This window comes from Cricetulus griseus, chromosome 2 (genome assembly GCF_003668045.3).
Source record: "Cricetulus griseus strain 17A/GY chromosome 2, alternate assembly CriGri-PICRH-1.0, whole genome shotgun sequence".
NCBI classification, from domain to species: Eukaryota; Metazoa; Chordata; class Mammalia; order Rodentia; family Cricetidae; genus Cricetulus; species Cricetulus griseus.
In genome coordinates, this window is record NC_048595.1 from 370,396,014 (window position 1) to 370,423,622 (window position 27,609).

The 27,609-nt window shown below is 44.7% G+C and overlaps 1 protein-coding gene across 3 annotated transcripts in view; it reads right to left on the bottom strand.

Annotated features, from left to right (window-relative positions):
* Trappc9 (trafficking protein particle complex 9) overlaps positions 1-27,609 on the bottom strand; it is a 473,194-nt gene that overhangs the window by 128,748 nt on the left and 316,837 nt on the right. For 2 of the 3 annotated variants that reach the window (XM_027403774.2, XM_027403773.2), the window contains one exon: positions 26,010-26,120. The exons of the other annotated variant lie outside the window; for it this stretch is intronic. In XM_027403774.2, the coding sequence (XP_027259575.1) occupies positions 26,010-26,120 (111 nt within the window). The remainder of the gene's footprint in view (positions 1-26,009; positions 26,121-27,609) is intronic. 3 annotated transcript variants of the gene reach the window in all.

Here is a 27,609-nt window from a genome sequence, read left to right on the forward strand (position 1 = left end):
TTTAAAGGGTTCAATTTAAATATGAAGAGTTTGAGTATATTGCCCTGATGGCTCACACTTGTGATCCTAGCACTCAGGAGACTGAGACAGAAAGATAGCAAGTTCAAGGCTGGCATAGGCTACAAAGTAAGACCCTGTCCCCCCAAACAGAGAGAGAAATGAGAGGAAGAAAAAATCTTACATAGGTCTAATGAAACTGATGAGAGGTAATCCTTACAAATGAGTACAAACCTACACTGGAGTGCTGACATCAACAGTGCAAGATAGACCTCAAAACCAAAAGCATCAGCAATAGAAAGCAAATTTACATCAAGACACAATAATCTTGAACATGCAGGGGTGAAAGAATAGAATATAGGAAGCAAGTATTGCTTGCCATTAAAGGGAGTCACACACTGCTCCACATCACGGCTGGAGATATGTGGATCTGCACCCACTCCACAACTGATAGAACAATTAGAAAAAAAAAAAAAAACAATAAAGATGGGAGCTAAACAGCTAAATAGCTGTGGGGCTGGTAGACAGAGAGCCTTACAGCAAGCAGCTTCAGCATCTGCCCCTCCCCGGGGCAGGACCAGGTCTCACAGGGTGCTTGGCCCTAAAACATAACCTCAGCCCAGGCAAGGAGGGCAGGAAGCATGCAGGGTGTGCTTTGACTTGCATTCGGAGACACTTGGGACAGGAGTTTCAGGAAGGAACATTGATGTTTACCCTTCCCTTTCTAATGCATGAACACAAATAGATGGGTTCAGAGATGAACAAGAAGATGCACACAGGTCATAGATAAACTACAGCAAATGATGGTGTATAATTGCTTAATTAAAAATTGAAACCATTTTCTTAAGTAAGAGAATTCTGAGAGTCCTTAAGACTCTACTGAGTATCGAAATCTCCAAAAGGAGGAAATAGCTGGGTGGTATTTTTCAAATATTTGATTCGATTCTTCTGATTCTCCTCAGAGGGGGTTTTTTCACTGCCTTATCAACCATAAAGTAGGCTAATGACCACACATGTATGAAGGATTGCTTGGTAAATTAAATGTGAATGGGTGTTCTAGATGTCTGGTACACTGTAGGCACTAGAACTTTACCAGTGACTGCCCCCTTAATCCTGAGAGCAATAGGGGCATATTGGGGGCTTTACTTCTTCACTATTTCTTAAAAACTGCTGTTTAGAATGAATAAGGGTGGGGCTAGGGGGAGCAAGGAAAGCAAGGGAGGCATTCCAGTACCTCCAGAGGCAGATGACAAAAGTTTTGAAACTTTTGTCTAAAAGACCAGGCTTAGAGCTGGTCAGATGGTTCAGCGGCTGATGGTGCTTGCTGCCTAGCCTGACAACTGGAGTTCCATTCCTACACCCCCATGGTGAAAAGACAGAACCAGCTCCCACAAGCTGTACTCTGACCCTTCCATATGGACTCTATGGCACACAAACCCCTTGCCAATAAATATTTTTAAAAAGGAAGAGCCTAGTCAGAAAGAGAAGAATTTGTATATCTTCATGAGGAAGGAAATGAGTTAGTGGTCCAAGTTCAGGGCTTCTGGGAGACTCGTAGCCAAGTCAGATGCTTGGTGTTTTGTGGCAAGATAGGGCAGCACATTAGGGAAATCATAGCACACAGAACATCAAACACAAACCACAGACCCCCGTTTGCAGTGGATGTTCTAAGGCTGCAGATGGAAGTAAGGGGGCTCTCCTTGCGTGCCCAAGGTGTCAGGCTCTGTTCCAACACTAGACAACCTTCAGCAAAGGGAAGGAGCTGAGCACAGGGCAAACTCATAAGACAAAGCAGAGGGGGTGTGTGTGTGCACACTCATGCATGGCCTCTTTAATAGGTTTTATTTTGTCCTTCTTGCAAACAGAGTAAAGCTCAGCTATATCCTTTCATCCTTCGTAATCAAAACATAGTGCAGGGAGATTCTGAGATAGAGTATAGGTACTTGAGTTAAACAAACGGACTCCACTTGATTTGTGCTCATAGTAACTGTGTGACCTTGGGTGGGGGGAGATGATGAATGGTTTTGAGCCTCAATCTCTCAGCATGCATGCCTGCATATGTTTCTGCGTGAAAACATGGAGAAAGCCAGTGTGGCTCAGCCAGGATTTCCAGGGGCTCCAATGTCATGCCCCTGCCTCCCTCGGAGCACAGCAGCTCTTCCTTAGGAGCCCACTTCTCCCCATTCTTTAAAAGCTTCAGGTCCATCATCCTGGACTCCCTGGCCATGGTGTAGTTTCATGAGGCCAGAGCACATGAGGCTCTGTTCTTTGTCCTTCCTGATATGAAGAGGAAGGGGCATGTCAAATAGGCCTGATCACCATGGTATTAAAAAGGCAATATCAAATTCATGAAAATACACGTGGCTAGTAAGAATGACCAAGGGAAGAAAAGAGAGAAGGTGCAGATTCAAATATTGAAACTGATTTCCTTACAATGCTAAGACAGAAACAAGAGAAGGAAATATTAGGAACACACTTTTACCAATGAACTTTTAAACCTTAGATAAAATTGACAGATTCCCAAGTGCGGGGATATAAATCCCCAAAGTTGATTCAAGAAGGAATTTTAAAACTTAAACATGGGATTACCATATAGCACAACAATGTTATCCCTAGTTACATATCCAGGAGAAATGAAGACTTATCTGTCCAAGGCCTGTGTATGAACACTCCCAGAAGCAGCATCCACAACAGACCAACGGGGTACACAAATTCATTGTCCTTCAACTGATAAACTGGCAGGTGACACATGCCACAGGCACATAGTAGAACATGAGTTAGTAACTAAAAAGAAAGAAGGGCTGACAGGTGCCACACCATGAGAACCCCACAGCCAATGTGCTCGAGAAAGAGGCTGATCACAAAGCCCGTGGATCAAGGGAACCCATTTGTCAGGAATGTCTAGAAAGGGTGAATCTATAGAGACTAAAAGTATATCAATGATAACCTGGGCTGGAAGTTGATTGGGAGAGAGGAGACAGAACACCAACAGGGCCTTTTGGGGAGGGGGAGTGGAACTCAAAATTGATGTAATCATGCTTTAAAGCCTTTCAGAGGGCTGGAAATAAAAATAACAATCAACACAAGCCAAAAGAATCTAAGGAAGCTAGAGATATGCCCCATGCCTGTCCCAATTCAAAATCTTTTCATGGTACAGAAACCATCAGCCTACATAGGTATATGAATTGTCATGCCATCCTCCCTTCACACACTGGAGGCAGCCAGACCAAGAAGGGGATATCCTCACTGCTATGTTTTCACCTGAGGCCTGCAGCCAGGGATATCTGAGTTTACCTGAGTTCAATTTCATCTTAAGAACTGGGAGGATGGTCTTCACTCTTCACAGAATAGGACAGAAAGGGCAAGCATAAAAAGAGGCAAACTCCTTAATAAGCACACAACTCGGCTACTATAGCTCTGTCTCCACTGGAAGAACTGTAAACTATGTCCCAGTGACTAATGCATAAGCAAACCCAGGTGAAGATATCCATTTTCTCATGTCATCTCAGCTTCCTGTACAATGAAAATATAACTCAAAGAGGCTTAAAGACAAAGAAGAGGCTAATGACAAGCAGCTGTCACTACTGCTACTACAACAAGCCTGCCCTGCACCCCACCGCCTTCATACTCTCCATCCTTTACCAAGTCCACAGACCTCCTCTGGCACCTTTTCTGCTGATACCACTGGATTGACAGTCCCAGGAATGGAAGTCACTAAGCCCTGGTGATGCCCCCTTTAAGCCTTCAATGATGCAGGGGATGTAAACTTAGACCATCTTGTTTCTAATCTAGATGGAAATGCTCAAAACAGCTACATAAACCCAGAGCATTCTTACTGATGGATCACTGCAACTGAAATACAGTGAAACACTTAAGGAAAGTCATGAAAAGGCTAAAAGGTTCATTTTGGTCATGGCTTCAGAGGTTGCAATCAATGGTGAGCTGGTGCTATCATTTTTGGGCCTGTGGTGAGACAGGACATTGTGACAGGAGGCTGAAAAGCCATCAAAGCAGCTGGGAAGCAGAGAAATTGGCAGGAAGGTCCAGAGACAAGGTATGACCTTGTAGGGAATGTGCCTGGTGACCTACTTCCTCTGTCTTAATAAACCATTGAGCTGACCTAACTGATCAAAGCACTAATCCACTAATAAAGTTGGCACCCTATGGTGCAATTATCGCTTGAAGCCCACCAGCTAGAGATCAAACCTTCAACATGTGTGCCTTCAAGGGACATTTTTGGATTCAATGATAGCAGTAACCAAAATGCATGAAACTGCCCTAGCCTCATGACAAGTAGTAGCTCACCATACCGGTCTACTAGCCACAGTTGGGTGGGGTCTCTGTACCCAAACTGGATGCCCATCAAACTTGCTGGGACAAGAATTTTGATAAGTGCTAAACTTCCTATTCTCATCCTCCCCCACTCCCACCCTCACCCTCTGGGCAGTAAGGAAGCAAGTGAAGCATCTCCCTGTTTAAGAACTGAGCTACTTGGCTTTCTCTAGACTATTAACATATCCAGCCTTGTAATGGCTGGCTCTTTCCTTTCTGCTCTTGTGGCTAATGTCCTGACCCATGTTACCTTTAGAATGGGTTAACAGCGGGCACTGTTAGTGTCATCCTCTAAGTGGCTTTTACATCTAGCAACTTATTTCATAATGATATTGGAAAGCTGTTGTTCCTCTTATTATTACTGTAGAAGAATCAGACTCACAGTTTAAGTGACCCAACTCAATTTAGAGATTAAAAAAGTCTCAAAATCAGTCAGAACTTGGGTCTATAACCAGAGGGCCAAGGCTAATTTCTGGACTTTTCTGAAAGAACAAGGTATGAATGCAACAAAGAGGTCCTGAGATAGTGAGATTACACAGGATTGATTATACCTTGATTACTGCCACTATGCTCTCTTCTGCAGCTGGGAACAAAGTCCCAGCAAATGTGCCAGACAAAGGAACAAGAGGGCACAAAGAGTCCATCAAACAGAGCATGAGGACAGAAAAATGCTGTGACATGAAGAGTCTGGGGGGGTTGTTTTTAAGAATGAAAAACATGGAAAGGTAGCACAACAGGGGTCAGGGCTCGAGTCCTGCAGTAAACTCAGGAACCCTCTGAGGATGTTGGTGGCTGTTGAGACAGAAGGGCACTAAGCAATTCCTGTGTGACACAACTCTACACATATAACACCTCTGTTCTCTAATTGGCTGTCAAAACAGCCCTCACTGATGCATTCTATTATTAGCCCACTCTTCAAAACTGACTCCTAATGACTTGCAGTTATACCTGTAGATTATTGCGTCCCTCAACCCTCATAAGAGAAGCTTCTATTTGCAGTAAATGGTGGTTAGCATAGACCCACAAAGGGCCAAAGGGTAGAGAACATGAGACTGTAGAACACTCAATCCTAAATGGGACATCAACACCACACCCACCTCCTCCCAAGGCTCAGGAATCATTACAGAAGAAGGAGCAGAAAGAGTAAAAGAGCCAGAGGCAGTAGATGATGACAATAAAACAGTGTCTTCTAGACAAAGCAGAACAGCTGGACATATGAACTCAGAGCAGTTGGGATAACATCAACAAGACCTACCTCTCTCACTGCTTCTATCATTGCCTGGTAGAATAAGGAATCTGCTGAACACAGAGAGAGCAACAGGATCTCCAGACAGACAGGCCTCACCTGGTACACACATGTACTTCATCCTCTTCCACTCCGCAGGGACACTGTTGCTCAAATGCCTATCTCCATCTCATTCTGTAGGGTCTCCTCAATCTAGGAGCCTATTTCTGACCTACATGCATCTTCTCCATCCTCCCTATAAGCCCAGGCACAATGAGGACATCATGGAAATTGTCTAAGACAGGTTCTTCCTGTGGACAAAGAACAAAGAACCATGTGGCCCCAGATGGCCTTGTTCCACTTCTGAGTCTAATGCATGTGACACATGTCAAGGGAAAGAAACAGTTGAAACAGGGGGCTGAGTTCAGTGGCTAGGAACTGAAACAGGGCTTTGAAGGGAAAAAAGGTATGGACAGGGCACTGAGTAATGTGGACCAAGATGGGACTAGAGTATGAGATGAAGTCTCCTTTAAGAGTTGAAGGGCCCTTGGATACTCTGGGGCCTGCTCCTCAAGTAGAGTGGACCCAGCCAAGCAAGAGGGACCACCCTGAGTCTGGCCACAACTCAGTCTTGGCCCCCACCTCCACCCACCACCCTCTACCTTCTGCCCTCCAGCATCAACTTGAGTCCTGGCCCTCCTATGCCCTCTGCTTGAGTGAGGAGAAAACCAGGAGAATCTGCAATCCAGAGTTGCAGACACTGACATCTTGGCCCACATACACCACTAGGAGACTAGAGGAAAGGTCTGCACCCATTCAAAGAAGGGAGGGGAAGATGAAAGTATAAGAACATGCTCAACAACAGAAAGACCAATATGACACCACTAGAATCTAGGGACTCTGCACCAGAAGGCCTGAAAAGCCCAACACAGATGAAGCAGAAGAGAAGGACCTTAAAAACTATTTCATGAAGATGATAGAGAACCAATAAAGAGGAAACCAGAAAACCTCTTAAAGAAATAGAAGAAAAAACAAACAAAAAATACATGAAATTGAGGAAAAGACAAACCGAAAAATTCAAGAAATAAATCTCTTAAGGAATATAAAGAAAGCCAAGAAAAAGCCAAAGAAAACTAAACAAGTGAAGAAAACAATTCAAACAGTTCAAGGCTTGAAAGCTGAAATAGAAACAATAAAGAAAACACAGAAAGAGGGGATGCTGGGAATAGAAAAGCAAGGTATATGATCAGGAACTACAGATGTAAATATAACCAATGGGATACAAAAAATAGAAGACAGAATCTCAGGTATTGAAGACTCACTAGAGGATATACAGTCATCAACCAAAGAAAATCTCAAGTCCAACAAATCCCTAACATAAAATAACCAGGAAATATAGGACACTGTGAAAAGGTCAAACCTAAGAATAACAGGTATAGAAGGAGGTGAAAAAATACAGCTCAAAGGTACAGAAAACATATTCAACAAAATCATAGAAGAAAACTTCCCCAACCTAAAGAAGGATATGCCTATGAAAGTACAAGAAGCTTACAGAACACCAAATAGACTGAACCACAAAAAGAAGTCCCCTCTCCACATAATAATCAAAAAACTCAACAGAATAAAGAAAAAATGTTAAGAGCAGCAAAAGAAAAGGGCCAAGTAACATATAAAGACCGACCTATCCAAATCATACCCGAATTCTCAATAGAAACATTGAAAGCCAGAAGGTCCTGGATAGATGTTCTACAAACACTAAGGGAACATCGATGAAAGCCCAGGCTACTGTACCCAGCAGAGTTTTTATTCACTATAGATGGATAAAACAAGATATTCCATGAAAAAAAAAGATTTAAACAATACATACCTACAAATCTAGCACTACAGAAAGTACTGGAAGGAAAACTCCAACCCAGCAAAGATAACTACACTCAGAAAAACATAGGCAATAGATAATCCCACCTCACCAAACACCAAAAGAAAAAAATGGGGGGTCCACACATAATAACACCACCAACAACAAAATTAAAACAAACAATAATCAACAATCAATGGACATTAATATTTTCCAATGTCGACTGTCTTAACTTGCCTGTAAAAAGACACAGGCTAAAATAATAGATACGAAGACAGAATCCATCCTTCTGCTGCATACAAGAAACATATCTCAATGTCAAAGACAGACATTGCCTCAGATTAATTAAAAAAAAAATTGGGAAAAGATTTTCCAATCAAATGGACACAAGAAACAAGCTGGTGTAACAATCCTAATATCTAACAAATTAGACTTTAAACTAAAAACAATCAAAAGACGTGAAGAAGGTCATTGCATGTTCATCACAGGAGAAATCCATCAGAATAGTATCAATTCTGAACATCTAGACCCCAAATATGAAGGCACCCACATTCATAAAAGAAACATTACTAAACTCAAATCACACATAAAATCTCACACACTTACAGTGGGAGACTTCAACACCCTGCTATCACCACTAGACAGGACCAGACAGAAACTTAACAAAGAAACAAAGGAACTAACAGAAGCTATGACCCAGTTGGGATTAACAGACATCTGTTAGAATATTCCATGCAAACACAAAAGAATATGACTTCTTCTCAGCGCCACAAATTGGTACAGGAGACCGCTTCCTGAACATTACACCAGTAGCACAGACATTGAGATGGACAATTAATAAATGGGACCTCCTGAAACTGAGAAGCTTCTGTAAGGCAAAGGACACAGTCAGCAAGACAAAACAGCAACCCACAGAATGGGAAAAGATCTTCACCAACCCCACATCTGACAGAGGGCTGGTTTCCAAAATATACAAAGAACATAAGAAGCTAGTTTCCAAAACACCAAACAATCCAATTAAAAAGTGGGGTGCAGAACTAAATAGAGAATTCTCAATAGAGGAATCTAAAATGGCTGATAGACACTTAATAAAGTGATCAACATCCTTAGCCATCAGGGAAATGCAACTCAAAACAACTCTGAGATACCATCTTATACCGGCCAGAATGGCTAAAATCAAAAACACCAATGACAATCTATGCTGGAGAGGATATGGAGAAAGAGGAACACCCCTCCACTGCTGGTGGGAGTGCAAACTTGTAAGACCACTTTGGAAATTAGTATGGAGGTTTCTCAGGAAAATGGGAATCAGTTTACCCCAAGATCCTGCAATTCCTCTCTTGGGCATATACCCAAAGAATGCACATTCATACAACAAGGACATATGTTCAACTATATTCATAGCAGCATTATTTGTAATAGCCAGAACCTGGTAGCAACCTAGATGCCCCTCAACTGAAGAATCGATGGAGAAAATGCCGTACATTTACACAATGGAGATCTACTCAGCGGGGGCAAAAAATGAAATCTTGAAATTCACAGGCAAATGGATGGATCTGGAAGAAAACATCTTGAGTGAGGTAACCCAATCACAGAAAGACAACCAGGGTATGTACTCACTCATACATGGATATTAGACATAGAGCAAAAACTACTAGCCTACTATCCATACCACCAGAGAAACTAGAAAATAAGGAGGTCCCCAAGAGAAGAATGCATAATCCCCCAAAGAAGGGGAGGGGGACAAGAACCCCTGAACAAATTGGGAGCATGGGAGGGTGGGGAGGAGGGAGGTGGGAAGGAGAGAGGGGGAGGAGAATAGGAGGACTGAGACAGGGGTGGAATAGAGGAGGGCAAGAAAGGAGATGCCTTGATAGAGGGAGACAGTATAGGTTTGGAGAGAGGTCTGGCACAGGGGAAATGTTAGGGGATCCACAGGGATGACCCCAACTAAGAATCTAGTCAGTAGTAGAGAGGCTGTCTTTGATGCCCTTTCCCTATAATGAGACTGATGACTACCTTGGTTGCTATTCCTAGAGTCTTTATCCAGTAGCTGATCAAAGCAGAAACAGGCACCCACAGCTAAATACTGAGCCATACTCCTGGAATCCAATTGTGGAGAGGGAGGAGGGATGAGCAAAGGAGCCAAGACCATGCTAGAGAAACATGCAGAAACAGTTGACCTGACCTAGTGAGAGCATGGAGACCCTAGTAGTAAAGCTGGGGAAACAGCACTGGGCTGAACCAAGCCCTCTTAATGTGGGTGCCAGATAGGAGGCCAGGGAAGTCTATAGAACCTCTAACAGAGGAGCCAGTGTTTATCCTAGAGCACAAATGGACTTTGGGAACCCATTCCCTATGGAGGGATACTATTGCAGCCCAGATATAGGAAGGAGAGCCTGGGCCCTCCCTCAAATGATGTGACAGACTTTGATGGTCCCCATGGAGGACCTCACTATCCCTGGGGTGGGTTGGTGGGTCAGTGGGGAGCATGAGAGGATAGTCCCTTTAGTGGCCTTGGCATTAGACCAGTCCCTGCCTCTGCACAGTCTCACTGTGGGTCCTTAGCTGGCCACACACCTTCTGTCCTCCTCTGCCCACCCTGGAAGCAATCATCTTGGGCCAGCTCAGGAGAAATGGCAGTTCATTGGGGGAAAAGGCCCAACATGGGTTTCTAAGCAGCTGTGTGGGGGCTCCAGGACCTGAGGGTGAGGGGATGTAAAGTTAGGTGGACAAGAGGTCTTCTAAAGTATACTGCTGAAAGAAGAGAGTAAACTCATTGTAGATGGAGCACTTTACACTCCAAAGATGCAGCTTATCCTGTGATATACCAAAGACAGAAGATTTCCCTCATGGGAACTAAAAATAGCTTAACTCTGATTAGTCCCAACAGCAACAACTGCCTTTGTCCACAGAAACTTGGACCAGCCTGGGCTGTGAAAGTTGCCATGGAAACAGCATGGTGTAGAAGGTGCCATGATCAAGGACACATGGAAATAACTGTCTTTGAGACTTCCCAGGACTGACAGGCTGGGAAACAGACTGTTCTCGGAGGAGGGAGCAGAAGAGCTAATGCTGAACATCAAGAGGCAGTCTCCAAAGATTTGTCCAGTGGACAGCATGCCACAGAAGTTATTCCTGTTTTCGGATAAATGCAAGCAAACAGATGGGCTGTGTTTCAGAGACAATAGAAACTCTGGAGTCAGTCAGAGTTGGGGGGTCAATGGGAGACACACTGCATAGTGACTGGTGGGACCCAGTAGATCTCAGGAATGAAACAAGGCAACAGGGCCAGTTCCAGAGGAGAGCCTAAGACAGCTTCAGGCACCATGGGCACTAAACTTTGAAGGAATGTTGAGCAGAAGAGCAGGAGCAGAGCTTAATGACTTGAAATCGTCTATACATATTATCTTATGGTCCCAGAGGTCTGCAAAGGAGCCCGGAAGATGGTGTTTCTTCTGTACACTCTTGGGCAAAGTTTTGCTTTCTTAGCTCTGCAGATTTTAGGAGCCATCCACATTCTTGGGCTGACATCCCCATGGGGACCCAGTCCCCATGCTTCTTCACACCAATCTCTCTGACCCACCCTATGTCCTCTCTTTCCCTTTTGAGGTCCCCTGTGATCAGTTTGGGCATGCCTGGATAACCTACAATTTCCACTGCAGCTCAGCATCCTTCATTTGATACACCTGCAAAATCATTCTGCCACAGAAGCAGCCCATCCAAGGGCTCTGATATTACAGTGTGTGCATCTTGGGAGTTGGTAGCATTACTGTGCCTCCCACACTTGTTAATCATTTGCCCAGACATCTGGAACTAAGGGAAGAGAAAAGAAGACACATAGAGATGACTGACAAGAGCATGAGGGAAGAGTGATGGGAGGTGAGAGACATGGAGGGCACAGAAGAAGACACCATCTCTGGAGGCCAGCAAAGTCCTTAGTGGGGAAGCTATCTGGAGTAGCACAGAGAACAAGGGAGAAATTCTCAAGACAAGCAGAATTCTCAAGACACATATATGGTACACAGGGCCAGTCCACACCTGATTCTACCATAGCATCAGAGAGCCTGGTTCATGACATCACATATACATGGGGGGGGGAGACAGAGAGAGACAGAGACAGAGAAAGAGAAAGAGATAGAGAGAGAAAGACAGAGAGAGGGGGAGACAGAGACAGAGAAAGACAGAGAGACAGAAACATGGAGAGAAACAAGAGAGAGACAAAAAGAGAGCACATTAGAGAAGATACAATAGTCCTGTTTGAGGAACCCCCAAGCCATGCTGCAGTCAGCTCTTCCAACTTCCTCAAGGCCCTCATGCAGATATAGTTCAATGGCCCCTGTGTTTGTGGCCCCTTAGTTTAGTGGCTGTCAGAGGCACATTTGAGAAACTTGCTACAAATGTGCAGAACTGCATCTCCAAAAGGATGCATGGATAGTTTCTGAAGAAAACATTAAAAAAGGAAATCAGGCCAGAATATGGCACAACTGTAGAACCTGGCACACTCAATAATCTTGGGAAGAAGCAATTTTTGATAGAGGCTACATTTTTTAATTTCCGTAAAATACTAAACATTTCTATCAAGGGCCTCTGACTCTAGTTATTAGTGCATACTCTTGAGAAGATCAGCCAATGAAGGCAAGAAAGGAATGCTGTACAAAGATGAACCAAACTGCAGTTCATTTATCCCACGGCAAAATGCTGACACAGACTCTGCAGGGCAGGCAGGGGATGTGCCAAGCTGTCCTGGCTCCCTGGCTGTGTCAATTCTACATCATTCAGGTAGCTGTAACCCTCTGTGTCCTGGCCTGTACGAATCCCCTAGCCTGAGGACTACTTCTAGTCACCAGGCAATAAAGATGGCTCATTTCAGGGGCAGACCTGAGCTCCTAGCTTTAGTGTCATGCACGTTCAGACATGACTGTTCAGTAGAGAGAGTATTCATAACCTATGTACATTCTAGAATATGCATTAATGGCCTGGTTCTCCTCTCAGAGGCATTAGTTCCCCACACTCAGAGCCCTTGAAAATGTGTCTTTGTCCACATAGATCCCAAGGCAGATCCCAAAGATTCAGCAGTTCCATGGCTCCCAGCCACCCCACTGGCACACTCTGCACAGACTCAACCTGCATGCCTATCTCAGGTAGGGTCAGAAAGAATCTCAAGGCATGGAACTGCAGAATTGTAGCTGACAAGTGGCCCTGGGTTGCCATGGAGCAGAAAAAGGCAGGACCAAGAACAAAAAAAGGTTTCCAAGGTGAAAGCTTCACCCCTGGTCTCCAGGAACCCACAGCTGACACAGCTCACTAACATCTCCCTCATCTGGCTGTCCATTAGCATTCATCAGCTATGAACTCTTTCTCTGTTCCAAAGGCCTCCCAAACACCCAGAGCAAACACAAACAATACAATTACCTTTAGTCACAGAGAGCAAGCTGTGCACTGCGTGTGGACAGGCTTACAAGGGATGACTAATGGGAGATAAAATAATAGCCTTTAGTATAATTGCTGTTGCACAGTGAAGAAGCAAAGCAGGCTGACACCGTGGAGCCTATGCAGCATACATTTCCACATGCTTTGGAAGGAAAGCCCTGGACCTGTTAGTTTTGAAGGAAAGCCCCCTTCTACAGTGAACACTTCTACAAAGGCAAGGAGAGCATTCTGGCCAAGAGTGCCAAATACCTCCTCCCAGCCACTGCTTAGAGGTGAGAGCTCAAGGACATAAAGAAGGAACCTGACTTAATTACCTCTTCTAGAGCAGTGGTTCTCAACCTCCCTAATGCTGCAATGCTTTAATACAATTCCTCATGCTGTGGTGACCTCTAGCCACAAAATTGTTTTCATTGCCACTTCATAACTGTAATTTTGCTACTGTTATAAATTTTAATGTAAATATCTGATATGCAGGATAACTGTTTGAGATATCCACAGGTTAAAAATCACTGTACTAGAGGGTAGTTGGACACAGGGCATTGCTATGCCTTGTGACTGTAGCAGCATCTTGCTGGTGAAACTGTAAAAAGTGGCCACACCACTTTGGGCGTGGCTTCAGGTGGAAGTGTGACTCATTTGTGCAGTCTCTTCCTCTTGGGTCAGCCAATCCGATAGGAAGAGCAGAGAAGTGCTCCCTCAGCTCTTTATTATTATCTGTGTAAATGATCCCCAATAAACACCCATTTATCATTTATATTGGGTCTAGTGAAATCTTTGCATACTCACCTTCATGTGACCACAGAAAAGAGACGAGATGCCACATGGTCTGTATTACATGCTAGCTGGCAAGGTTTCTGGAGCCTCACAATGGGGAGTACAGGATGCCTCTAGCCTCCTAACATCTCAGCCTGACAGGAAGAAGGACATCCCCCAGATACCTGAGCCCCCTTATATGTTCCTAACAAGGCCAGTCCTCTGTCCCCATTGGACACATTTGTTTCTACAACAGTGAAGGATTTGTGTGTTGGGGACCCAGCATGCAATGAGTCTTGAAAAACAGACTATTGTACATGGGTATTTGGTTTTTACTTCCTCAGTATGCCCAGCTTGGTGGCAGGGAGAACAGGCCTAGCATATGTTTGGTGTCTATAATGCCAGTTCATTTCTGCTTCTATGACACCATCTTCTTGAGAGCAGACAGCTGTTTTCCATACTAGCTATGGTCGAATGAGTCTACTATGTGCTCAATAAAAATCTCATTAAGTATAAACGTCCTGTTTACTCACCAAGCGGCAGTGTGCATGTTTGCATGTCACAACAGGTGTCCAAGGCTAGTTGTATGTGATTTTCACAGTTCTACACCTGACACACTACCTAGCATACAATAATTGCTCCATTAAGTTCTCCCAACAGAAAGCAAGTAACACAAAGGAAAAGGGTCTACAAAGTGACCCAGAAAAGGGAAAAACAAGCATCTTTTAAAGAAGGCAGGAAAATGAACTCTGGAGACCAAGTTGTAAGAAACAAGGTGTGTTTCCTTTGAGTACACAGCAAGGAGAATACATACGTGTCCCTTTGCTCTTGACTTGTTTTAGCCAGCTGACAAACCTGGTTGTTTCAGAAACTACTCTAGGCAGCTTGCTCAGGAGCCCACATGGTTTTTCCCTTTCCTACCTTCCTCTGCCTTGCCTGTCTCACAAGGAACATGGGCATAGAATGGAATCCAAACACAACAGAGCTAAAAGCCAACTGTGAGGGTCATGGAACTGCAATGAGAAACAAATGTTGCTGTAAGGCAATGAGCACCCCCCCCAAGCTATTTGGTTCCTCCAAAATGACCTATCCTGAATTAATGATACAGATCAATGTTCTTTTCAATTCCACTCCCTTCCTACTGTACTGGGCACCAGGCTAAAGCACCAGCAGAGATGAAGAACACCAGATCCCTATCAAAAGGGGCCCCGTAAGGATAGTTGGAAACCTAAGTAAAGTTAAGGATGATGGGCCCCTGCCAAAGGTGGCTCTCAAGAAGACATGAATACTCATTAACATTGATAATCCCATACAACCTGTGCAAGAGGCACAGGTAAGGCGCCACAGAACACATATCATGGGGAGGTAAGAATCTGAAGGCACCTAAAGAACCAGGAGTGAAGGAGCTAGGTGGAGAACTCCAGAGAGAAAAACCACACACCCCAACTCAGTATCACACTGAATCACTCCAGCATTGCTTCTTCATTTTTTCCTTCTGCTATGGAACACTAATTAGAAACAACAAAGGGAATGAGGTGAACAATGCACATGTTGGGTTTGCCTTTCACACACACACACACACACACACACACACACACACACGCACACGTACACGCACACGCACGTGCATGTGTGTACTCTATTTAAATGTGACACCAAGACATTTGCTGCCTTTGCCTCACAGCTGCCTCCTCATTTTATTATGATGTGTTCACTGCTCCCTAACAAAGCACTAAATGCACGCATGCCCAGGATGGGGTCTGTACACCAACTCTTGTCTTCCTTGGTGCTCAGGTGACCCTGAAATCCAGCAGGACAAGGCCAGGAGGACAGTGGGACTCAGTAGACGTTTTCTGAATAACATGGACATCCAGTCACCTACGCTTGAAGAGGACACTCCCATACATTGTTGGCTGGGTTTTCTTTCTCTTCTTCAGAACTGCCAACATGGGGGCATGCTCTCAGACAGTGGTCCAAGGCAGGAAGTAACCACTGCTTACGGATCCCAAACTCTACACAGGCTCTGTGTTAGATGCAGAACATTTGCCCCATCAGGCCTGCAAGGTGTGTGCTGCCTCATCCCAACTCCACAGGTAGCTCGGGTATTCAGGGAGGTCAAGGGCACGGTATGCACAGCGGAAAGAGGATGCTAGCTAGTACTCTGAAGCTCTGGGCTCATCACTCCTTCTGAGAGCCCTTACACAGAGATTATATCAGCAGTGGCACTGCACTGGGACAACCAAGAGCCAGGAAGAGGGACATTTCAGTGCTTGTGTGTGCATGTGTGGTATGTGTAGATATGCCTGCCTACCTCTGGATACATGTGCATGGCACATGTCCAATATAGCTACTAGCAAAGTGGAGAACAAGTGAAGCACCCCCAGGCTGGCCTGAGGCCTGCTCTACTGCTTAGCAATGTGGCTCAGGAAGGTGTCTTACCAGACACCTCCCACACAGCACTGTGCCCCTTTCCTGGTGACCTCAGTTCCCAAGCTCATCAGCAGGTATAACCATCTCAAAGCCAGGGTATTCTCAATACCTATATACCCACCTGGTGGAACCCTGATTCACAAGTGAGCAAGTCCAACAGGGTTCTCTGCAGGAGTGAACCAGCAGGTGTAAACACAGGCCTGCAGTGGCAATGGGGCCAGCACTTTGTCTCATCAAGCCTCAGTTTCCTCAGGAGCCAGCAGGGGTGCTGTGAAAAGGACTGTGGAGGAGGCAGGATGGATCTGAAGGCTTCCAATAACACTGACAAACTATAAAATGTGGACAAACCCAGTACCAAGGAGACAGCAAGTAACAGAAAGTGCGGCAGGCCTGCTCCAGAGCTAACAGGCACTGAGCAACAAACTCTGAAAGCCAAAATAAGCTCGCCTCACACGTGGCTTCTACCTTGGGTGTATTCCAGTGGCTAATAGGTCTTCTGAGTTAATGTAACTTCTTGGCGACTTTTGGAACTAACACAAATTAAATGACTCCATTATTTCAGCCTCATTTCGCTTTGGTTCTGTCACCAACAGTTCCAAGAGGCAAGCACTTTGCTCTGTGACACTGCCTTGTTATCCAACTTTGCAACCAGTTTGCAACTGTGAAGTATTTCTTTCATTATGTGAAAATGTTGGGTAGGCCACCAGCCAAGGAAACACACAGAGATGTGATTTTTCTGGGCCATAAACAGTCTGCTGACAAACCCCAGCATGTCTTCCAGGAGATGAATTCCCCCAGAGAACCAGGCAGAGGCTGGCTTCTGCCCTGTGGACACAGGCAAGCCCCTCACCAATACTAGCAAGTACTAGTTTGGACCATTCCAACTGTAAGATTCCATGAGCATCCATCTTTCTTCCCTTGCCAGTACACTTAGGGTTTGAGGCCCATTTCTGGTCTAAAGGGCATTCTGCATAACAAAAAAAAATGCCCAAGTCTACATGCTACTACCCTCTGTGTAGCTCTAAGGTATGTGGGTAGCACAGACCTAGAAACTCTACAGAATTATGGCAATAAACATGGCTCCCACCAGTATTTCCACCATGAAGCTAGATTCAAAGATGCCATGTAGCTGCCAAGGAAGCAAGAGACCTGGGTATCACCAGTAAGCCAAGACTACACAGAAATACACAGATTAATAGAAATAGGTTACTAATTAAGAGAGAGCTAGCTAATAAGAAGCCTGAGCAATAGGCCAAACAGTTTATAATTAATATAAGCCTCTGTGTGTTTATTTGGGGCTAAACGGCTGAGGGACCTGATGGGACAGAAACTTCTGTCTATAGTGGGTGAAACCACAACTCCATACCAGGAGCTGTTCTGCATAGCACACTGCTTTCTAATGGTTCTGCCCAACTTTACAGGAGCAAGTGACACCTGAGAGCATGCAGAACCCATTCTCAGAGGGTACCCCTGGACTGCAGGATACATAGGCTGCCTGCTGCAAACCAACAAATGCATCCATGTAAACAAAAGTGTCGTTTTCTCCAAGCCACATAAGCCCAGACAAAACAGCAGAACAAGATGATAGTGGGGATGCTGCTGGCCATGTAACATACTCAGGACACAACCTATGCAAGCCTGCACCATGGATTGTGCTTTGACTCAGCCCAGCACAACTGAAGTCTCTAAATACCATATGGGAGAAAACAATGTGAGGCAAAAACAGAAACAGACATGGCCAGTATGTGACAGCCTTCCAGCAGTCATGTAGGACCTATGAAAATATCACTGAATCTCACTGAGCTAGAAGCTGCTATTACCTTAGGGAGGAACAAAGAAAAAAGAAATGCCCAAGGCACAAGTGTAATACCCCGTGAGGGCCACACTGGTCTCCTCAATGAAAAACTCAAAAGAGACAAACAGGAAACATGCAGGTTTAAAATGGATTTGAGAGGTGTCCATTTCTTGAATTTTGATTTTTAAAAAATGCCATAAAACACCACATTGAGAACTGAAATTTTCAAGTGACAATTATTCAATGATAATGAGGAAATGTTCATTTGAAAGCATGACACTGTACCTACTCATGTTATAGTTAAATGTGAAAATATTTACAGATAAAGCATGATGTAGGGAAGTGAGTGAAACAAAAATGAAAACACACTGAGCATGCTACTTGCAGAAGCAGGTGACAAGCACATAGCGGTTCAAGATAGGATAAACCACTTGTGTACAAATCTGAAGTCCCCATGATGAAGGTGTGTTTGTTGTTGTGGCTTTTATCTCACTTTTGAGACAGGGCCTCAGTTATCCCAGACTAGCCTCAGACTCAATATGTAGCTAAAACAACAACAACAACAAAAAGCCATGAACGTCTAATCTATCGACCTCTATTTTCTGAGTGTTGGGATTCCAAGTATGTCTACCACCACTCCTGGTTCACAGTGTACTAAAGATCAAACCCAGAGCTCTGTGCTTGCTACAGAAGCATTCTACCAACTGAGCTGTATCTCTGCCTCCATGATAAAGCTTTTAAGGGTTAGAAAAAATAATGGTGGCTCATGTGTCACTACTGTGTGGTGATCGACAACTCCCTTTTATTTTGGCACTTGCAGGAAGATGCCTGGCCCAGATACAGGGGCATCTGTATTATTATGGCCCACTGGATGCTTGAGGAGCTGAACATCAGAAAGGCAGAACAGCCAAGGTCACAACTAAGAACCAGAAGAGCTGACACAGCCACCCACAACCCTGACTAGTTGTGGGGATAGTTTGTTCTATAAGATACAGCAAGGACCTTATCTAACCAATAGACAAAGGCATCTGAAGGCCCAGAGGTGAGGATATGTTCCATTTAAGAGATCCCCAGTTAGGGCTTAGTGAGCAGCCATATTCTAAACCCTAGGGAGAGAATGATAAAACTGACTTCCAGACCTACTGGAGTATTGTGGCTCCAGGAACAGTGGGCTTGAACATTCAAGGGATGAGCCCAGATATATATATATATATATATATATATATATATATATATATATAAATGACACCATACCAGGACTACATTCCCTTTCTTCTAAGTTATCTTGAAGAGCTCCTAGCAACCTAGCAAGTCCGGTTTGGCTTATACATCAGACAGCTCCCAGATAAGGGGTCTGGGAGCCAGAGAGGAGGAAAGACCTTTGAAAAGAACCAGAGTTCAACAGAACTGAGTTGCCAACCACACTTGGCCCAAGCACCTACAGGGGCCAGTTAGACAATGGACAGGTGGGAACACTCACATGTGTCCTAGAAGGAGGGGCTGGGATACGGGACTTCCCACAACTCCCTGGTGTTAGTATGTCTGTGATTCCTGAAGGTGCATCAGTCACATGGGCCACATCCTCAGGCAGGACCCTTCCCACACTTTTCTGTTGGAGGAAGTTTGTCACTGTGGGGGCTGGCTTTGAGTTCTCTTTTCTCAAGGTTCACTCAGTGTAACAACCAGTTGACTTCCTATTACCTCTGAGTCAATATGTACAACTCTCAACTCCAGGACCACAGCTGCCTGCATGCCACCATGCTCCCCACCATGATAATGGACTGAATCTCCGGAAATGTAAGTGAGCCACCCTTATTAAATGTTTTCTTTGTAAGAGTTGCCATGTTCATGTTGTCTCTTCACAGCAATAGAAGCCCTAACTAAGACACCAACCTTTGCTGGATCTTCACTGTATACCATTCCTGCCATACCTAGACACCTCAGCATTGGCTGTTGACTTGCTTTCCATTCTGGATTCTAAAATCCTTTTGGTAAGCAACCTCTGTGGTTTCTCATTCCCAGCAGGTGAGGGAGCAGGGAGAAACCTGGCAGATGAGGCCCTTCTCAGTGAGCACCTGAGAAGACCTGAGCATCTATACATAGCTTCCTTCTACCTCCCACATGTGAAAGGGAGACTTCAGCATGACCCCAAGGAAGAAGCACACAAGAGGCATGGAGAAAAAAGCCCAGAAGGAAAATATCTGAGCCAGGACATCTGGATTGCAAAGGTCTTCAGTGTATAGAACCCCAATCATGCTATCTTATTTTTTTTCTGCTAAGGAAAAAAAGAAAACAATTTCCCGTCACCTGAATCAGCAAATAGCGGTGTCATCCAAGGCCTCCCAATTCCACTGTTTGTCTGGGCCAAACTCTGACATTTCCATCATTGATCTTAGATCAATGATGTCTCCAGAGGGACCTGGGTTCCCACAAGCAAACCATCAGCTGCCAGTGGCCAGGGCAACAGCTTGGGTGACAGAGGGGATGCTGAGTAGGGACTCAGGTAACAAACAGCCATTCACAAAGACTCACTGTGGAAAATAGCCTCTCACTCTGCATCAGTTCAAAGACTGAGACAGTAGACCCTGCTCACTCTTAATGTGGGCCAAGGGGTTGAGAAAAGGTCAATTATTCGAGATAACGCTCCACATGATTAAGTATTTCTTTGATGACTAGTGGGCTTCTTTGAAGCATTTTACGGACCAAGAGTGAAGGAATGAGAAATAGATTAAGGGGTGGGGGCAGATATAGGAGGCTGGAGTAAACAACACTCTGCAAACCCTGCATAACCCCAGGAGACAGAACTGTCCAGAGGTTACAGTGCCGATACCTGCATGGAGAAGATTTCAAGTATCCAAGCTGTAACAAACTGCAAGATTCTGCAGAGCCTATGATCTATGTGGCTAGCAAGACTGAGACAGAGGGAGGGTGAGAAAAGGCCTGTATCTTGAAGCATGTAATAAAATAATATCTATTACAGGGCTGGAGAGATGGCTCAGCTGTTAAAGGCTAGGCTCACAACCAAATATATAAAATAATATCTATTACAATACATTATAAAGATATTTATGCATTAATGAAGGTCATTGTGAAATTTAATTTTAATGGTCTGATAATTAAGCAAAAAATTCTACAATAATTATCATATCTTAATTTTATAGCATATTTGCTGATGGCAATGTTATATTTTTCAGAAATATTATGCTAATTCTTCATAGGGAGCACCTTCTCTTGTCTTTGGGTATCTCTTGAAGCTGAGTCGGGAGGGGTGCCCAGTGCCTTGGGAGGCAGCCTGAGCTACTGGGTGCAGCTCATACCACAGGCCAGTGGATGAGGTATAAATCCAGTCGATGTCCTGACACTCAAGGCAAGATCTGACTCTACCCACATGGGAAAAACCCACCCGATGGACTGCTATACAGACTAAAGAACCTCGGCATATGGGGGTAGAGCTTGTGAGCAACAAAATGGGTTATTTGGCCAAGAAAAATATTTATTGGGGTTTGAACAGGAAATGGAAAATTAAATGTGGAGTGGAAACTGGATGACACCATGGTAGGAATAAACAGAAGTTTACATAGTTCTAGAGACTGTGATAGCAATACAGTAACCAACAGTGTGGAGTCTGGGAACATAATGACCACAGACCCAACAGCACAAACCACCTTGGGCAAAAGTCAAGTTAAATGACAGCCCTTCATTGCAGAATGAATGCATCAAGCAGTCATTGAGACCCCCAGGCTTGCAGATGAGTCACCCATGTCCAAAGAGGAGATCAGGAAGGTGGGATGGAACTCTATACAACAATTTGACACAATGTTCCCCTTTGGTCACCAGATTAAAAAGAGCTCCCCTCACAACAGAGACAAGCAACAGAGACAAGAGTGGCATTTCTGAGTTTTAACACTCAAACCCTCAGTTTATGAACAAGTATTTCATATTTCCCCCTGCATTAGAATGTGTGACACACACAATTCCATATCATGTTGGTTCTCCAGCCTGGGCTGTCCCCTCAACACAAGCCCTCTGGCCCTCACTAACATCTGCTCATCTGACATGTTCTACTATGAACTAAATGAACTCACCCTCCCAAACTCATACATTGATCTCCTCACCTTGCCCCTAAAGTGTGGAATTAGGAAGTGGAGACTTTGAGAGGTGAGGAGGTCTTAAAGATAGAAATCTCATGAATAAGATTAGTAGGTTTTTCAAAAGGTTCAAGAAAGACTCTCCCAACCCCCACTGTGTAAGGCAAAGGAAGAAGCCATCTACAAACCAGAATATGGCCCTCAGCAGACATTGGATAAGTGGGTACTTGGATGCTGGGCTTCCAGCATCCAGAACCAAGAGACTCCAGCTAAATCTGTCAAGATGCCATGAGAGCACCCACCAGGTACTAAGTCAATGGGCATTAAGAGCAGGCAGCTATTTAACAAATACATACAATGGTGGAAGCAGCTTTGGGACTGAAGGTGGGCCTACAAGTTTGAGTTCTAGGTGAATCACTCAAAACAAACTGACATGGCCACCAGTGAGCTCCCAAGGGCTAGAGAGAGACTAGAGAGACAAGGGGATAGCTACAGGGAAAGTCACAGTCTTCTCAGACACCAAAGCAGCAATGACAGAGGCATGCATGCAACAGTTTTGAAGAAGCCTCAGGTGAATGGACGCTAAACAGGCACAAAAGACCCCTGGGTGTGAGGTGATGAAGAACGTGGCCCTGCCATGGAGGTAGAGCTCATTAGTGGCAAGACAGGGTATCTGGCTAAGAAACACACTGGGGTTTGAACATGAAATGTTGCCTACAAGCTCATGTGTTTGAACATGTGGTCAAGTGGTAAAGCCTCCCTGGAGCAAGTGGGTCATTGTGGGAGGGACTTGAGGTTTTGGAGCTACCCTCACTTCCTGTCTGCTTTCTGCTTCCTGACCATGAAGCATACATGACCAGCTGTCTCATGATCCTGCCACCCCACTTTCCCCACCATGATTAACTGTATATCTTCAAACTGAAGGCCAAAAGAAGCCCTTCCTCTGTAAAGTAACCTCTTACCAGGTGTGTGGTTCTAGTAGCAAGAGAGTAGGGAAGGCAACATCTAAGTAAAGGTGCCACTGGGCTTCTATTAGTCTCTTATGGTAAAATGAGGGAAGAGAAAAAATGATTTCAGGTCAGAACTCCTCCTTGGAGCACATAGAGGGTTCCCTGGCTGACTGGACATACCACCATCCTCCATTTCTTCTCCACAGCTCAGTGTGGCCCACAATTTATTGTTTTGCCATTCCTGGAGTGGCACAGGGATTACCACACAGTCTCTTCTCAAAGTATCAATACTGGTTGAATGTCTATTTTGTGAATGACTCAAACAAGGTATGGGCTAGCACTCAGAAATGAGAAGGTAAGCAAAAAGCTTCATGAAGAAGAAGCCTGAAGCATAAAACCAAACTGCAATTATCTATGACTTGGGTCATTATTATCACATGGCCCATGTTGCCAAGAATGACTCAAGTCTTTGCCACAGGACACGCTTAGTGATTTATAATTTCTTAAAATTGTTTTATACATGTGTCACCAAAAGACTAGAATCATCTTCTCTTGAATTATGGGCTACATAAAATCAGGCAGACCAAGAGACAGGACAGATGGCAGACGTTTCACCACACAATTAAGTGGGACAGCAGTAGGCAGCACCCATGCTTTCAGACAGCTACCCTGGAGAACCGGCATTTGCTTTTGCTCAGCCTCCGGCATAGGTCAAAGAGTGCAGAGGCCCCAGCACATTCCCCCATCCCAAGGGGGGACAAGGTGATACTAGGAACATTTCAGGCTCCTCTCACAGGAAAGTCAGCAGTGGCCTCAAGTCTTGGGTCTCTGGCCTCCAAACCGTAACCCAAACTGTCCTGCAAGAGGGCTTCAAGGCCTAATGCACATCCATACATGTCATTAACAATCACATTAAATATGAATGTGCTGGAAGCCACTGCACAGTGAGGAATTAGCATAGAAATGAAGATGATGGAATATTTACACAATGAAATATTAATAGCAGTCAAAATGAAAGGGCTGGGTTTATATTTAGCTGCACAGTACAATGCTTATTTTAAGTTTCAAAGGGACATATATGATAGGCAAATGCTTAAAAGATTTTTTTAAAATTCTCAAAATGATGTTTGTTTGTGGATACATACACATACACAGTAAAAGCAGAGAAGTACAGACATGAATGGTGCTACCACTTTCAAAGAATCACCCTGGAGAGGAAGAGAAGGCTGGGGGTGCTGCTTAACTGTTCTTTCTGTGGCTTACTTAACCCAACGTTTCCTTTTGAGATTTTTTTTTTCAAATACAAAGCTTAAAGTGAGCAGTGACATAAGTTTGGCTCATCATTGTCCACCCCTCCGGTCTCAGAGCGTCCATTAACTCCAGTGATTTGCAATGCACATCAGACTGCTGCTGGGGTCATGTCCCAAGCCCAGACTTCTTTACATGTTGATTTTTAACTGTGGCCCGACACTGGTTTCCATGTATTCTTTTGATGTGCAGTCAACATACTATGAGTTTTAAAGGATAAAGATGTTCATGTAACCCAAACCCGGACCGAGATACCCGATCAGACTATTACATAGAAAACTACCTTCTTCCCATTCCAGGCCAAGCCCTGTTCTAACCTCTCCAGAGGAACCCCAGGCTGAGACTAACTGGAGACTGCTTTTGTTCACTCTAACAATTCTAGAAGTGGTGCTACCACACAGCAGGCTCTGTGGAGAAGGCTGTTTTAATGGCCCATCAAACTCTTGGGCATTCTGTGGTTTTATTGCAGAGTATGCCTCCCCTTGTAGAAAACACTACCAGCTTTACCTACGGAATCATCTTTCCAGCCCTTTAACTTATTTGGTTAGCTTTTGTTTAGCATATGTATGCATGTGGCAAGTGTGCATGCATGTTCACATGTGTGTGGGTGTACACACATGGGGGGGGTGGCTAAAGGTTTATGTCTGCTGCTTTCTTCAATCAATCTGCATCTTACCTGTTGAGGCCAAGTCTCTTGCTGACCCTAGAGTTCAACTTATGAGCTAGTGGGCTAAATAGCTCAGCAGGAACTTGGCAGGGGGTTCCCTGTCTCTACTTCCTGCAATCCAGAATTATGGGTGGGGTGTTAAACCCACCCAGGTTTTACATAAGTTCTGGGGATCTGAGTGCCACTTCTCATACATGGCATAGTGGTTTGAAAGAAAATGGCCCCCAAGGGAGTGGCACTATTAGGAAGTGTACCTTTGTTGGAATGGGTATGGCCTTTGTCACTAGGGGAGGAGGTGGGCTTTGAGGTCTCCTGTGCTTAAGCTATGCCCAATGTGGCACACAGTTGCTTCTGCTGCCTACAGACCAAGATGTAGAACTCTCAGCTCCTTCTCTAGTACCACGTCTGCCTGCGTGCTGCCATGAAGACAATGGACTAAACCTCTGAAACTGTAAGCCAGGCCCAATTAAATGTTTCCTTTAGAAGAGCTGCTGTGGACATGGTGTCTCTTCACAGCAACAGAAACCCTAACTAAGACACATCATGGCATGGACATTACCTGCTGAGTCATCTCGCCTGTCCCAAACCCTGAGTTTTGTTTGTTTGTTTGTTTGTTTTAATAACTAATGTTGGAACAGCAATGACAAGGGCAAATGTACATTTGTTATTATAAGGAAGTGTTGTGACTTGTCCCAAGTGGGTGCAGTATTCTCTATCATGCCAGCATGAGAGTTCCAGGTGTACTGCATCCTCCCCAGCGCTCCCTCAATGCCTTTTTCATCTCCCTGTTCTGATGAATGTGCAGCAGCTTCTCCCTGTGACTTTTGCATTTGCATTTTCCTGCTGACTAATAATGCCAATGTCAGCTATTTGGGAGAAAGAAAAGTTTACTCTTTAAAATAAGACAGAGACAGGGATATGTAAACAGATCTAGAACAAACATGGGGTGGGTGGGGGCTTACATCTAAGCCCCCGGCATGCTAGTTTGTTGTTGTTGAGGCCTCATGCATTAAAAAATAAAAATGCCATTCCATCTACATACTGGACTAGAAGGCATGGCCTCTTGGTGTGAGGAGAGGTCCAGAAGAGAGTAAGGAGGGGCTCTGCATCTTCCCAGCATTACCAAGCTCTGCCCATCTAGGTCCTGGCATTACTCTGCCTCTGCAGGCCACTTACCGCTGGCACTCGCTGGCATGCAAGACAAGCTCAGAGTTGTTCCTGGCACAGATTGTCAGCTCGTGCTCTGTGGAGTTGAAGACATCAAGGAGGAGATGGCACTGCCGGGTGCTGCATGGAAAGACAGAGGGAAGTTCAGAACTCCCCAATAGCAAAAAGAAGCAACTTAACCCTTTCTTCCTCTCCCACTATCTGAAGATGTGCAGAGGTGCAGTTTACAATAATGCCAAAGTCTCTGGGCATGGGCTTAGAACTTTGTCATACCCTCTATGGAACAAATGACCTTGAAAATTAGCTCAGTTCTCTAAGACTCAGCAAGTGGCAAACAGCTGGCCCTTAAGACCATCTATTTACATAGTATACAGTGTTAATCAATAAGGGCTCTTTCCAAATGAGGAAGTCTTCAGCCAACCAAGACTGAAAAAAAGGGCTGGGTGCTGGAATAGGAAGAACTGGGCCCAATGTGTTTATGCTGACTTCTCTGTAAGCTTCATTTTCCAGGACTCCAAATTATTCCTCTTTGGAGATGGTGCACATATTATAAGCTAGTTAACTTTCTGGGCACTTGAAGCCTCTTCTCCCTTTGTTTCCTGTAGGATAGAAAGTAAAGTTCTCAACTTCTAAAGGCTCCTAATAGCAGGCAGCATCCCAAACAATAAGCCACAGGTTTCTCAGACCCCAAGTAACAAAGCCCAGAGGAGGCTTCTAGCCTTTAGCCTCCCCAGTTTCACTTCCTTCATCCTTAGAATGAGAAAGAGGCCTTGAAGCTAGCAACCATTCAGAGATGAGAACCAATCCAGAGGCTGTGAATGGCAGAGCTGGGGCCAGAAGGAGCTGGAAAACCAGGCACTTCCTATAGCAGCAATGCCCCACCCTACTGCCTCCTCTTTATAGACTTATTAGCTACAGAGAAATACTTTAAAAGAACCAATAGCCAATTCTTCATTTGTGCTGATCACCACAGTTAAGTTTCCATTACAGTTTGAGTGTTTGTCTAAAACTAACACAGCTTCCCAAATACCAGGTGTCATGGTGAACACATGACAGGAAATCAATACCTGTTGGCTAATCTAAAAGGGATAGCCAGTGGTCACTGCAAGAGCAGAGTAAGAGGGCAGCTGTGCTGGCCTTGGGGAAACAGGATGAATCGTTTGTCTTGGAAATAAGGGAGAGATACAGAGACAGAGAGCTGCTCTTGGGGTCATCTCTAGATCTGTGTGCAATTAAAGCATGACCTCTAGGAGACATCTGACTTCTCTAGTGTGTCCTCAAGCAGGAGGCAGAGCTCTGTTGGTTATTTGGAAAGCCAAGTCAAAGGAATAGAGGGCTGTAGGATTCTGCCTCTATGTCCAGACATGTCTGGGAGGGCAGTACAGTGGGGAGGAGGCTAGACAGAGGACTGCTGGGTTGTGGCTGAGTACAAACTCAGAGCTCAAGCAGGTTTGCCTTCACAGTCGGTAGACTGCATTGATCACACCTGTACTCTGCTCCCTTGAGAGAAGGAGACATAGATGCAGGGGGCTGTGGGAACATGTCTAGGGTTCATACACGCACAAAAGCAGACACTGCCCAGAGGTGGGGGGGGGAGGCGCACAAAGCT